Source organism: Cynara cardunculus (assembly GCF_001531365.2).
Source record: "Cynara cardunculus var. scolymus isolate 2C chromosome LG 14, CcrdV1, whole genome shotgun sequence".
Taxonomy (NCBI): Eukaryota; Viridiplantae; Streptophyta; class Magnoliopsida; order Asterales; family Asteraceae; genus Cynara; species Cynara cardunculus.
The window spans coordinates 14,163,072-14,179,205 of record NC_037541.1 but is presented as its reverse complement, the minus strand read 5'-3'; the positions used below and the strand labels follow the sequence as shown (position 1 = coordinate 14,179,205).

At 30.9% G+C, this 16,134-nt stretch overlaps 1 protein-coding gene across 2 annotated transcripts; it reads right to left on the bottom strand.

Annotated features, from left to right (window-relative positions):
* Nucleotides 1–6,794: 6,794 nt before the first annotated feature.
* Nucleotides 6,795–11,633, bottom strand: LOC112526753 (exportin-2). 2 transcript variants are annotated; one of them, XM_025137163.1, is made up of 3 exons: nt 11,564–11,633; nt 8,551–11,476; nt 6,795–7,122 (listed from the first exon to the last, which is right to left on the bottom strand). In XM_025137163.1, exon 2 carries the CDS (start codon nt 11,467–11,469, stop codon nt 8,569–8,571), a length of 2,901 nt encoding a protein of 966 aa, XP_024992931.1. In that variant the 5' UTR covers nt 11,470–11,476; nt 11,564–11,633; the 3' UTR covers nt 6,795–7,122; nt 8,551–8,568. The 2 variants fall into 2 exon arrangements, with proteins under 2 accessions (XP_024992931.1, XP_024992932.1); XM_025137164.1 differs by having other exon boundaries at nt 8,551–11,471; nt 11,564–11,608.
* Nucleotides 11,634–16,134: the final 4,501 nt, after the last annotated feature.

The window sequence follows — 16,134 nt, the reverse complement described above, 5'->3', positions numbered from 1 at the left end:
GAATCCATTTTCTCATTTATTTGCGAACTTGTAACAAATATTTAACTTTTTCTTTTACCTTTTTTAATGCTCGAAAAATCTCAACAAACAAAAGGAACAAGTTGTATTAAAATGTAACGTACTTTATTTTGATGCTTATTTTATATATATAAATATATATAATGTAGAATATCAAATATTTGAGTAGTTTTATGAATAATAACTTATAACAATTAATTAAAAACCTAACAAGATGTCTACCGCAACAGTTTTTCTTTGATAAACCTAATAAGATGTCTACCGCAACAGTTTTTCGCATCACCAATCATGTCTACACATTTTCAAGTGTGGATGTCTTAAAATATGTAGAAATACTAAATAAAAATTACTATAAATTAATAATTCTATACATTAACAAAAAAAATTAATAAAATAACAACAAAGCATCAATTAAATAATATTTATTATTATTTAATACCTAGAAATATTATTTTGGATTAAAACTTAAATAGCCATTCTAAAGTAAAAATTAATTAATGCAATAAAATATTTTATTTTAACTAATATAATATTTTTTAAATTTAATAAAATAATATTTAAATAGTCATATTTTTTCCATTAATATTTACTGGTCCGTACTATCTTATTTTATTCCATGTATATTTAACTTATTAATAAAAAAATAATTGTTATTATAAATGCTACTACATAAAATTTAAATATTATTATATATATATATATATATATATATTTAAGTTGAAACCAAATTTGTTCTATTAAATCTGACTGTATTTAACTGTTACATACTTTTATTTTTGTTATATTATTAATTATTTTACAAGTATTATTTATAATATATTAAGTTTGTACTTTTATTATGCATGACTCAAATATTTTATGAGCTTAGAGGTGGTTTGTTTATCTCTTAATAGTTTTATTAAGAGACAATATTTGAATTGTTAAGGGATAAATCTTATTTGGTAAAAAAAATCTGTCTCTTAATAATTTCAAAACCTTCTGAATGATTTTGTATAATGGGTCTTCCTTAACCATTCAGCGCCCTAATTTGATTATAAACAATTACCAATCAATTATATCTAATTTTGCGCTATATTATAAAAGTCTCTCAATATTTCTAACCACTTAATCATTCTGTACCAATAACTTAGCAACTTGCCAAACAACTCCTTATTCTTTGTGCTTTTAAATACTTGTCAAAATATTGATATTAAATTTATAATTTAATATCAATTTAATGCTCAAATTAAAATTTTGTATATAACCAATATTTTTGTTAAAGTAATCATATTTTTATAAAACAGATTCGAAAGCACAAGAAAAACATGACATAATATCAACATTTACCAAATTTGATTTTTATTAAGAAGTTATATCAACAATTTTTCATACAAATTTTTGTTGTATCAACAAAAAGTGTTGATATAATACTTTTTATAAATTACTAAAACCATAAATTTGTAATACAAAAATCGGACAACATTAGAAATCTGAAGGTCTATTTACACTATAGAAATAATGACCAAGGGTTGAGAAATAAAAGTGCGCTATTTTATGCACCATTTTTATTATAGAATCAGGTTAAATGTCTATTTTTAAGTCTCACAGTGGTAAATGTCTATGTCACATCATCACGAGGATACTGTAGACGTTGCAATACGAAGATTGTTGCGTGATTCAGTCAGTCAAAGGTGAAATTTGAAACACCCATTCTACCTTGTTTGGTATAGAACATTTGGAAGGTTATAGTTTAGTCTTTGTTACGGGTATGGTTCCGCTAACACAACATTAACGCACCAAATTATGTACCAAAATGGTGTTATGAAGAGTAAAACATCATATTTGGTGTAACATTATTTATTAAACAAAATATACATATAATTTTTTTTGAAGTATATAATATTTTTAAATAAAACAAATAAACTCACACGCCCTCCTCATTTTTGTTGAGATTTGAACCATGACCTCCTAAGATGTTAAAGACTCACTACATATAATAATTTGTTTGATGCTAAAAATGATGTAATGTATTGGGGATAAATTATTGTGTTGAATACATACTTATACCATAATGATGCAGAATATGGTGTTAACAGCTACAGATATAAATTAGAAAATGTGTTTGATGTGATCTAGTTATCTTTCACATTGAAACAATCGAACGGTCAGTTATTTCTCGCATAAGAAACAAACGATCGTAATCCTCCCACACGCTTTTTTATATTAAAAAAACTTAACTTTCCTCTGATCTTAAAACGTTACAAATCTCAAATCTTGCTTTTTTCTCGTAATAAACAATTCCCACATCAGCTTTTTCTCATGACAAATCACATTCAGTTATGCATGAGAGAATGTTAATCAATTGATTCTCATGAAGTTTTTCAACTTGAGGGATTTTCCTGACTATTCCCAGACCCCTGAATAAGTTGAAGTATGCACAAACAGTCCTTCACACATGTGGTTAACAAAAAGAAATTGGTATATATTACAGTTTGTTGATAGTACTGTATCAAACTTGGTTGGTGCACAACATTGGAAATCGTGTACTAACTTATTTAATCACTTATTAATTTTTGTGTATGTTTTCTATATTGAATATTAAATATTTTAGCTTTAATTCTTGTGTTTGAACATTTGAATTTTTGAAAAATTTATTCATTGCAGTTAAACATCACATATTTTATCTAGAAGGCTAGAATCTCAAATTTTGAATAAACTAACAAGTTTTTATATATGTAACTTGAAATTTGTACAAAACCAGTACGAATATATACCAACAGGAAAAAGTTGGTACTAGTTAAGTTAGTATCAAGTACAGTTGGTTAATATATAATATAAAATTTTATATATTGATTATAATTGATTGATATACAACATAACGAAGTTTGTGCTTTTAGCGGTAAATTCACACACATAACATACAAATCTAAAACTATGATATTATTAAAAGTGACAAATAATCTATTGTGTATATGGGAAAAAAAGCATATTTATGCTTATGAGGTTTACATTATGGATAAGATCGTACCAGACTCGTATCCGAAGTTTTTTTGGACAAAAAATGAGGACTGAAAACACTGAATCGAATGTACCAGTTCAGTTTTTGGTATCGGGATTGGAAATTCGGTGTGAATACCACGTAGGACAGAAAATTTAAAGTTAATAAAGAAACAATCAAAACCAATTCGTAAAAGTTCAAGAATCAAAACTCAAAAGTTCAACAATCGCAAATGTTCAATGTATCAAAAATCAATCTCCAAAGTTCAACAATCTTAGGCACTCTTTTTCCCTTTTCCTTTTTGGTCGTGTGACAAAACCGCAAGGGGCGTTTTTTTGAATTCAAATGGAGAAGATATGGATTTATTTAGAAATAAATATGATTTAGTTTTATAAAAATGGAATTGGAATAGCCAAAACGCCCCTTGAGTTACCCGGTTCGGTACAGGGGTTTTCGGTGTAATCACGATACTGAATACCAAATACCGAAACCCAAAATTGACGAATTATTTGAACCGAATATGAGAATTCGGTATCGATTCGGTACAGGATCGGTTCGATTCGAGAAAACAGTATAGAAAGCCCATCCCTAGTTTACAATAGAGTGTTAGAACCTTATAGCATCTTATTAATGTGTAACTTTAGTTTTTTCTTTCCTATTTATTTATAAATCTATAAATCAATTTATTTTTTAATCGTGGATTTTTCCATAAATTTGTAATTGATCCTACATTTTATTTACTGATTTATGAAAGGATAATTAAAGTTACAATTTTTAAAAATATACAAAATTATTGATTACCATAATTAAAGTGCACTGTAATCAAAATAAATATAACAAAAATAAGAATTAAAAAAATCGTTAAACGTGACAAAATAAACAAACACATAACTTTGTCAATAATTTTTTCCATTAAATCTATACCATATTATAAAACATTTGACAAAAACTATTAAAAACCATTTTTTATGCATAAAATATTATTTATTAATGCATATTACTTAAAATTTTAGATTACAAGTAAATTGTTCTTATATACAACTTATTAAAGCTTCGTATTTGAATTTGTGTAACTAACTACAGATAAACGTAATCAAATTATGGATAAGTATATCTCATTTTAAATATAAAAAAATCTAAAATATATTTAAGATAATCATTTAATTCAAAATACTAAATTTTATTTTTATAAAAGAATTATATTATTAAACTAAAAATAAATGACTTCATTATTAAATCTAAATTAAATTATAATAAAACATAGAATTAAAGAAATTACACAAAAAATATGAATTTTTAAATATGTAATTTGATTTCAAAATTTTATGATACATTTAAATTTATATTTTATTCAAAAAAAAACATTATCGTTTTTTCAGTACCACATAAAATCGTATTATAACATTGACGGAGACAGAATAAAACGAAACATTAAAATCGAGATGTATCTCGTTGCATTGCACGGGTACCCTTCTAGTTAATATAAATACAATTTATTTATATATAATTTCAAATTCATTTTAATTTAGTAAACATGCGCGTGCACACACATATATAGTTTTAAATACATATAAACCATAAAAATTAATACCAGCCATTCAGCTAGTCTAACGAATATATGATTTTCATAAATATCTCGATTGTTTCCTGATTTAAAACGTTAATCAAATGAATCAACTCTAATTATCTTTCATAAATATCCAAATCATAATAAATAAACTTTCATCATTTTTATAAATATTTCATTTGATTGGTTTGTATTAATTAGAGAGTTGTATTTAAAAATCCCTCTCTCACATTTGAGAGGCCCGGACATGCATGCTATTAAAAATAGCTTAAACATAGCATATGGGCCATGTACTTGTCATGTTCAGTTTTATTCGAATTAAACCATTCATCTCTTGTATTAGAACATATGACTGTTCTTGTGTTTCTCGTATCTTAAACATACAAAATAGCAGTCAGACGCATTATTGAAACAAATAAACATCATCCCTATCATGCCTCAAGACGATGCGAATCGCATACCTCATTATTTCTCATAACAGACATATCCCACATCCTCTTTTTTTCACGTGATAGACCACCCGTCACTCATTTCTCTTTATCGCAACATAACCGTTTCCCGTTTTGGTAAATTGGATCAAAATGGAACATACCTTGTTCCGCTCTGGAAATTTACTTTCAAAAGCTTTATTTTGGGAAATATATTACATCTTGGATTCAATTAAGAGAGCATACTATATTTTTTATTAGGACATATTGTATTATGTTTATTATAACTTTGAAAACTAAAACATTCTTGAAAAAAAAGTATAATAATTTTTTTTGTTTAAGATGTCATCGAAAATATCAAAATGAAGGTTTTAAAAGTAGGTTTTTCAAAATAAAAACCAGAATAACCTACTTTTCATTTTAATGCAACTTATCCGCTAATAAAATGTTGTAAGCATGAAACAATCTTAGGTTCTAAGGAAATTTCATTGTATTTTATATCCATTGCACAAAATATAGAGTAAACTACGTTTTTCCGTTCATGTAGTATGTTATGAATTGCTATGTTCATCTATGTACTTTTTAAATTACGGTTTTCATCCTTATGGTTAACAATTCATTGTTGTTTTCGTCTTTAAAATTTACAAATTATTTTTCATTTCATCCTTGTGGTTTACAATTGATTGTTTTGTTTGTCCCTCATACTTAAAGGTATGAGTTAGTCTGTGATACTATTAATTGCAATGAATTAGAAACCATAATAATGAAAACTTAGGTTTTCCACTCCATCAAAATTGTACAAAAGGTGACACCATTTGTTACGCCTCCAACGCTCAAAGCAATAGATTAACCGAAAAACTTCTGAATCAACTTAAAATTATAATAGACGTCACCAATAGTCCACAGCTTAAGACTCACAACTCTCACTCTTTAGTCTCTATAGATTTGTCACTCGTTAAAATTACAATTAACGCACACAATTGTGTCCTTGGTACTTAATTGACCTTTGCGAACAAATTAGTGCAATGGCAGATCGACAGTAATTGTTGTAAGTTAGAGTTAGAGGTGATTGTTTGCAAGTTTGAGTTGAATATAACTTATTTTCTCTTCTCAATGGATATAAATAGAATGTAGCAAATTTAAATATTTTTTTACAGGCTTCATAATTTGTCCTTAGCCATCCTATAAACGGAAGGACTTAACAATTTAGCATAAAAAGAGAGTGTAGGTACAATCACATAATCTACAAAATCATTCAAATGTTGAGACTTTTACTAAACACTTTTTTGGTAAACACTCACCGGTTCAATTACTTTGTCGGATGAACTAAGAATCTTACCTTATAAAAGAGAAGACAAAGACGAGAGTTTTAAAAAATATTATAAATATTAGCCAAAGTATAAAAATATTAATTGACTGAATGGACCTCTCCAAATATTTAAAAAAATGTGTTGTCTAAAAAATCTCCATTTAAAAAAATTCTGTTACAATCCATTAACCATATGAGACTCGTCATTTTTAATCAAATGCAATCATACCCATAATTTTAAATTTTACAAAAAGAAACAATTAAAACAAATTTTTAGGTTTACCACAAATTTGCATCGAATGAATATGATAACAGTGGGAGCTTCAAATAAAAAGACTAAATATCGTGAGAATGTAAATATGAAAGAATTGAAAATATCCATTTAAAGATGCATATGAACCTTCCCTTTCTACCGTCTCACAATATTTAGCCTTTTTATTTGAACCAGATACTATGATTTGATAATACATCATGAAATAAATATAGAGAGGACTCTTGTTCACAACTCCTCATTCAATGTTTAAAATAAGAAGAGTTTAGTAGTAAAGTAGTATCCATTATATCTCAATGACTTTGATTCAAAAGACACCACACATTTGCTACACACACAACACTTGAAAACAAAACACCATCTTACCAAAATGTGGATTTACCATCTTCATGAATTGGGGAAATCTTCCATGGCACCCAACTTCAAAACTCTATGAAATCCCAACCGCCGAATAAACCACCATGACTGAACCCGCCACCCTTTTGCTGGCTCGACCGACTCAACTCGACTCGACTCAACTGGTGAACCACCACAAGTTGGGTTGTAGATATCCTGGAAAATATTCATCATCTTTGTTAAGTAAATAAAAAATACTTCCATACAACTTATTATTCATTTTACTCGAGATCAGAGAACAGAACATCTGAAATGCCAAAATCTATAATTGGTGAAACGCCAATAAAATTAAAATGTACATAGCAACTTAAACATGAAGATAATACCAGTAAGAAAGACAAACAAGAAAGTCAGGTCCTACCAAGCACAGCTAACCCACACAAGAAGATTGTCAACCTTCAACTCCAATGGATTTAAAACCTATTTTTTACCCTGGTAAGGTTCTTCGCGATTCACTTATTCTGGTAATTGCTTCTGGGGTGAGTTTGTTAGCTTTGAAAGTTGAGGCGGTGATAAACATTCCCCAATTTGTTCGGTGTCGTTCAGAAGACCAGCCTTTTCACTCCCTTGTCGATCTCATTCTAATACAACCAAGGATACACTAACTTGCTAAGATCAACGCCTTCAATGTAATTTACGATGCTATAATTATATTCAATCTTTGGTAGTGATAAGAGTGGTTGATGAAGATTGTAAAAAATTTGCTGATTGCTAATAAGTAATAACCATCCACTCTTATTTCAAGACTAAATGTCTTAATCTAAGTTAGATGTCACTTTTCATCTACTAGTATAAATGTTGTTGGCTTTGTAAGTTTAATCTAATACCTCAAAACGGTTAACTTCATCTTTTGAAAAATAAATAGGATGGCTATTAGGTTCCATTCATTTTATTTCCTTCTCATGTTCAGCTGATGGCTCTCATTTCCATGATGTGAAAATAAAACAAAACCAGACTCCCAAAATGGAGAAAAATGAGTTCAAAGAATAGGAAGTAAATAGCAGCTTGCAAGTACACAAGTTAGCAGCACTTTGATATTGACCAATAAATACTTCACAACATGCTAGCTGAAAAGGACAACTAAATAGATGATGAACATTTATCTACTCCAAATAGAATCAGCAACACATATAAATAACATTTATCTACTCCAAGTAGCATGATGCTAAGTTGACAAGTAAACACATATTGAACACTAGATAATAGTAAATTATATCGTCAGTATCTGGGTAAGCTTGGAGAAGTTAGACAAAATGTAACAGAACACATAAGCAAACCTACAATTACAAAACAAATTTCCATGACGTTCAACGCATCAAGAACTTATTACAGCATGACTAACAAATTCGACAAGTGGAAGAGAGATTGAAAATTATACTCATCATGAAATTCAGGTAATTAGGAAAAGATTAGCCAAAAGGCATCAGAGAACAAAAAAGACACAGCACGATAGATGCTAAAATCTTCAATGCTCTTTTTTTCCTTTTTGTAAATATAAAGAAAGTACCATCTGAACACACAAGATCATGAAATACAAACAAAAGAACTAATACCAGAACGTGTGGCACAGGATAAAAATATTACCTTGACACAATTCTTTTTTCATACTATCGAGAGATTGTACGAATTGCACAGTTGGAGAAGTGCAGCTTGATTAGCAGGAGAAAGATATCTAGTTATAATTGGCGGGAATCTCCCACGGAATTGAGAAGAGGTATTTGCCAACAAAGCCACCGAGAAGTGTTTCGGATCCTTGATTTCCTTTAAAGGATCCTCCTCTTTCTTACCAGCATTGTGAAGACGAACAAAAGTGGCTTGATAACCAGTTGCTTCTGCAAAATCCGGAACTTCTGGTTCATCCTCAACTCTTTCCTCTTCTGGCTGTGAAAGCAAAGCGACAATGCTGTCCAGCAACTTGCCCCAAAGCTCCTCAGCTGCAGGATCCAACAGTGAAGGGGATTCACAAAGTAGTTTAGTTGATGCAACTGCACTCAGCTTAACCTCTGTGTAACCAGTTATAGTCTTAAGAGTCGGTATCCAAAACTGACCCAAAATTACATGAAATAAATTCGCCTGAACAGAATTTATTGAGTCCATAAGAGTCTGTAAGCCATGTTTGACCAGAAAGAGAGACATAAATATAATGAGGCATCTAACAAGCCTTGGGGTTTTACTATTTTGGAGCCGGGTAAATAGGGAAGCCCAGATGTGGTTCATGTATTCTGCTAAGACATCATATCCAAGATTCTCAATGACTGGGTTAAGAATATAAAATCCCTGCTCTTCTGTGCTCGGTGAAGAAACGAGTTTGTTGAATATCCCAAGCACATGGCTTAATCTCCCTTCCCTATTAAGCTCATTTGGTGCCTGTTGAAGGAATGACTGAAGTAAACGTACGAGGGCCGGGACATTTGCAGACTTTTTCCACAAATCAGGTCTCAATAGGATGTCAAATATCTGCATGTAGTGTGCAGGAACAGGAGGTTTGTTCAAATCCACAAGTTGAGCCAACAACTGGAATGCGTAAGGGAAGAACTCTGTTACTTCTTTAGCCAATATCATCTGAAGGCTGGGCAAAAGGCAAGTTTCAAAAGCCGGCACAAGAGAAGGGTTCTTTTCACATGCTCTACGAACAAGGGTAGCTACTGCCTCAAATAGGCAATGGTTAAACACCGGATTTTTAGGATTCTCACAAACCCTGTTAAGAACTGATGTCAGCCCAGTAACGCAAGGAGATGCTACCTCAGGAGATATATCAGCAATCTGAAGAACCCGCATGATACACCTCATAATATACTGATTCTCCTCCGACTCGGGCTTCTCCAAGGCACCAAAAAGGTTTGTCATCAACATTGGAAGAATGGGACCAATATCCATTGACGTATATCTTGCTTGGACTCCATTGTCCTTGACAAGCAAGAGCTTCTCAATACAACTGGCAGCATAAGAATGAACCACATTAGCATCTGAACTAAGAAACCGGACCACATCACCAAGAAGAGCCATAGAAACAGGTTTAGGAATCAGGACCCGGAACATGGTGAAAAACTTCAATGCACCTGCCTTCAACATTGGGAAAGCATTGACATCCTGACCCTGTAACTCTGGCACAATAACTGATCTGAAGAAACTTTCAACATCAACAAGATCAGTTGAGATTGAAGCACCGGCTGCCTTTTTCGTGGCAAGGGAAACAACCAAGTATATGGCACAATCCTTATATTTCCAGTTAGCGGCTGGGTTTTCAGCAAACAGGGCCAAGCAATTGTGAATCTGCGATGAAACCCTTTCCGTAATCTTCTCTTTGTAATTTCCGGCAATCCCCTTGAGAAGTTCACAAGCAATCCTCCTCCTGGTATCAAGATCACTCCCTTCCATATCTCTCCGTATAAACTCGACATAATTCATCTCAAACAGCTCTTCATCCTCATCTCGCAACATCACATTCGGAATAACAATACTCTGAGTAATCTGCTGCAATATGTCATCCCCAGCAAACAACGCATGGTGAACACTGGTGCTAACAATGGTTAAAAACTTGATTGCAGTCACAGTCAACCGTTCACGGCTTGGAGACGCTGACGCAACTACAAGAAGACTCCAGACAGCTTCCACAAACCCACTCAAGTACTTTTGAAATAGCTCCTCCTCTTTCTCCATGTAATGACTTATATTCTCGCAAACAGCTGCTCGTAGCTCATCAACAAGTGAGAGACCATCAGCACCACTATCCTCAACAACTGGATACCTCACAGTGAGATAGTTCTTAAACTCATTCATCCATTTATCAGCCGTATCCTCGAAAAATTCAGGCAAATCCAAAAAATTCAATGAATAAAATACCCGACAACAAAGCCTCTGTGCCTCAATGAGCTGACGTAGCGTTGCAGCATTCCCAGCAGCAGCATTTATTTTTACCGAAATACTCTCAACAGTAGCCAGCAAGGGAGCAGCAAAGTTATCCAAGCAATATTTCAAATCAAGCAGAATAGGATCACTCTTAAACTGATAGCGAAATTTCTTAAACAATGAGTTAACAGTAGCAAGGATACCATTAACAGAAGCAAAATCATTCGCATTGATAGCCGTTTCAAGGCTAGACCTAAGCTCAGGAAGCAAAGCCGGCCATAGCTTAGGAAAATCATGGTTCCCAATCACAGCTAAGGCTTCACTAAGCTGTGCCTGGATTTTAGGAGTGGCGGAGAGCATGAGAGGGACAATTAGAGTTTTAATCTGCTCCTTTTCAGCATCGGGAATAGGGGAAGCCGACGAAGGCACCCACCGAGTTTTAAGATGGTTTTTGAAGTTGACAGCAGCGCATTGACGGATCTGTTCGTCAACTGAAGGTTCAGCGACGAGACGGAGAACGGCAAGGCCGTAGTTAGGAGAATCGGCGGCGTCGGAGAGGTTTTTCTCGGCACGGCGGCGGGGTTCTGGTTGAGGCGAGAGTGTGTCGAGGAAACATTGCGATAGAAACTGTAGGGTTTGTGGATTCCACTCCATGTCTAGTCTAGGGTTTTGATGAGATTTAAGAGATTGAAAATCAGAATCGAAATCTATGGAGGTTGTAAGTAAAAGACAGGAAGGATAAACGTACCTGAGTTGGAAGGATCGATGGATTCCGAGCACGGCCGACGGCGAGGAGGAGGAGGAGGAAGAGGAGTAACGGAGAGAAGGTGGGAGCGTGTGACTCAGAATTTGAAATGACGAAAGGAAAAAGGAGGGATGAAGGAATATGGGCTAAAAGCCCATTACAGTTTACACCTGTTCCAGTTGTATGTATATTTTATCTTAAGCCCATTTATTTATGTAAAAGAAACTTTCAAAATATATGTTGTTCTTTGTTTGCACATTTTTTATGGACTGATAAATATGTACAAATAAAAGAAAGAGAATGATATGGACGTAAGCTCAAGAAGCAACGCCTACGAAAATTAAGGTTCCCAATCGGAATTACAGTTGATCCTGGATTAAGAGGGTAGGGGAGAGCATTAGAGGGGTTATTTGGGTTTTAATGGGATCTTTTTCGACTTCAGGAAGAGCATTTGACGACAGCCTCCATAGGGATTTAAGATGGTTCTTGAAGTTAATATCAGCGAATTGACTGACACATCTGTCAGCTGAGGGTTTAGCGACGAGACAGAGAATGGCAAGGTCGTAGTTAGGAGAAGCAGCAACGTTAGAAAGGCTTTTCTTAGCACGACGATGGGGTTCTGGTTCAGGCGAGAGTGTGTCGATAAACATTGGGATGGGGTTCTGGATTCCACTCCATGTATGGTTTAGCGTTTTGATGAAATTCGTAATGATGGGCTCCGGGACAATGAGCAACAAATATTGTTGATCAATACATGTTATTAATTAAAATTCAAGATTATAAGTCAGGAGTGTATAAGCACGAGTTTCACTTATAAATATTCTATTAAACAAATCATTAAAAAAATAAGTATTATATATTTTCTAATTTGATACCATATCGATATTTTGTTTCCAGCTTTTCTCCTTTATTTTATGTTGTAAAATGTATATCTATCAATGAATATTCATTCTCTACGGCTATTATGTGTCGAGTACATTGTGCAATCCATATTACTTCAAATTTATATAATTAAAAAAAATTGTTAATGGTGTATGTAATTATGAATACAATTTATTAAATCTCAATATTACAATTAACTAGGAAAACATAACCAAATAAATAATAAACACTTATTTTTTTCTGTTTTTGAAATATAATTATCATTTTAATTTAAAATATAATATTAAATATAGACCTTTTATTAATTTGAAACTCACATTGATATTTTAATTAGAAAATGTAATATTACAAAGTTTTAGATAAAAATTAAAAAAACCAATCATGTATACAACATAGCTGATCAATGCATATTAATTAAAACTAAAAAATATATATTAATAATATATATATATATATATATATATATAGAGAGAGAGAGAGAGAGAGAGAGGTTGGTTATTATACAACCCTTGTCATTTGTGCAACCAATACAACTTAATCTCAACCGTCCATTTCATTTGATTAATATATGATTTTATAGAGGTTTTGATTATTTCCTAATATAAAGTATTAATCATAATTAATGAACCGTATTCATCTTCCATAAATATTTAAATCATAATAAATGAACTCTAATCATTTCCATAAATATTTCAATTTATTGGGTTGCATTGGTTGTACAAATGCGATAGGTTGTATTTATATATATATAGAGAAGATTTACTTTGCAAACTACATTATTTATACAAAACTCATTCAACCAATTATAATTTTTCATTTGGTTCATTTTTTTGTAATAATGAGAGGTTGATTAATCATTTTTATTGTGAAGGGTGTTAATCATAGATATTATCATCTTCATTATATTAATTTTAGAGAAATACATGAAACAGTTTCATTAAAATTTCATAACCATATATGAAACAATTTCATCAAAAAAAAATTATATGAAACAATTTTATAAGATTAAACAATTTCATGAAAAAGTTTTATAAGATTAAACAATGAAATCGACGGATGATGGTGATTTGCACGGGTTATACAAATATAAATGGTTTGTATTTGATCGCTTCTCTTTCTCTCTATCTGTCTATTTATATATCTCTATATATATACATATATAACTCCTTAAAACTTCATTTTCTAATTCTAAAAACCAACAAACAGAAATAAACACCACAATTTAATTTGTTTGGCTAAAAAGTTGTTTGTTTACCTTTTAATAGTTTCATTAATATGCAGCCCTTGAATCAGTAAGAGATGAATCTTGTTTGACAAAAAAAAATTGTCTATTAATAGTTCTAAAATTTTTTGAATGATTTTGTATCATGGGTCTCTCTTAACCATTCAACGTTCTAATTTCATTGTAAACAATTATACTTTATTTTGTACTATATCATGAGAGCATCTTAATTATTCTGACCACTTAATCATTTTGTATCAAACAATTTAACAACTGCTAAACAACCCCTAAAATATATTACTTTTAAATGTAAAATATAATTAAACAAATTTATATTGAAAAATAAATATTTTATTTTTTTAATTTATTACCTGAATAAATGCACCATTATTATGATAATGTGTGCATATAAATATTTATAAAATTATTGTATATATATTATTTAAAACTTCGAGAATACATATTAATATTAAATTGGTATAGGTTATTAAAACTTATTTTTTTTAATTTATATGTTAACTTATGAACACCATCAAATACCAAATATACAATTCATTGTATTTTTTTTAATTATGTGACCATTTTATTTTATAATCTAAAAAATTTTAGACACGAATAATATTTTATTTAAATAATATTAAATCAAAATTAAGTATTTTATTTATTTTTAATTTGACACTGATACCATATCAGTATATTTCTTCAATTTTTATCAAGCTATCATAATTAGGGCTGTAAACGAGCCGAACGAACACGAACGGAGGCTTGTTCATGTTCGTTCGTTTAACTTAACCGAACAAACGAACGAACACGAACGGTAAACGAACGAAAATATTTGTGTTCGTGTTCGTTCGTTTAACTTAACCGAACAAACGAACGAACACGAACGGTAAACGAACGAAAATATTTGTGTTCGTGTTCGTTCGTTTAGAAATCAGGTGTGTTCGTGTTCGTTTATGTTCGTTCRTTAACATRCTAAACGAACGTAAACGAACGAACATAAACGAACGAGCTAAACAAACATAAACGAACGAGTTAAACGAACATAAATAAATATTATTTGAATTCAAAGTAAATAAACAAAAGAATATATATTAAATTTAATATATAAACGAACATAAACGAACGAAGATAAACGAACGTAAACGAACGATAAATAAACGAACGTTCACGAACATAAATGAACGAACGAGGCTCTTGTTCATGTTCGTTCGTTTAATTAAACGAACAAAAAAATTTGTTCATGTTCGTTCATTTATTAAATAAACGAACATAAACGAACTTCCCGCCGAACGGTTCACGAACAGTTCGCTGAACGTTCGGTTCATTTACAGCCCTAATCATAATATGTTTATTTATCAATGAATATCTTTATATTTATAGCGTTTTCTATACTATATTATAAAACATTTACGTATTTATTGTACATATATATTGTTCTTACAATTTTTTGAACATCTAAAACAATTTGATAACCACTAATATACATATGTAGGACAGTCATTGAGTTTTAACATAATACTGCATCATTATCTTTTATAAAAAGTACATTTCATTATTAAATTAAAATAAATTACATCTCTATTTTTTTAGTCTAAAATTTTGAATTAAACAAATTATACCAAAAATAAGAATTTTTAGACTTAATTTGACACAATAATGATTTGTGTTTTCCGAGTTTTTACAGGGTTTTCAAATCAACAAGTTCACACCATTTGTAATCTATATTTTATTCAAACATAAATTTATATTTTTTTAATAAAAAATTGCATTGATTTTCCATCGTGGATTACAATAAAATATTGGATCCCGTTGTCACGTGCATACATACAACTAGTTATTTTACAATACACAATTGATTGTAACCTCGCCCGTTTTTTTAATCTTCTTTTCCCTTTTTAAATAATTTTTGGATAACCGAATGAACTCCAAAAAAATTTCGTTGTCTTGAACTAGACCAAATTGCTCGTCCAGGTTTAATTTTTATCTTGTCAAATCCAAACTGATCTGACCGGATTTTTTTAACTACAACCAAACCTAAGTTTTTACAGGAAATTTGTGTGTAATCCTATAAATAATGATCCATATAAACACGTAAAATGTTTGAGATGTTATACTTTAGGCACCAAAAAACGATTTTGCAAGCAGCTTTTTGTAGAATAAAAACAGGTACAAAGTACTTTTTAACGCAATTTGCCACTTTTTGATAATATTGTATGTTCGGGTCAAAATGACGAGTCTTACCTAACTCAATGGATCATTAAGTTAATAATCAGGAAAATCCTAACTCTTGCAGACTTGACCCAATAACATTTGAGGGGTTAATCCAAGATATTAGCAGTTGAGCTATCCCTCAGGGTTTTGTCACTTTTGTTTGTTAACAGTTGAATGTATGTGATAAATTCGTGAATATATGAGAAAATGGATATTTCTAGTGGCTTCGTTAGATTTCACTATTGATATTTAAATG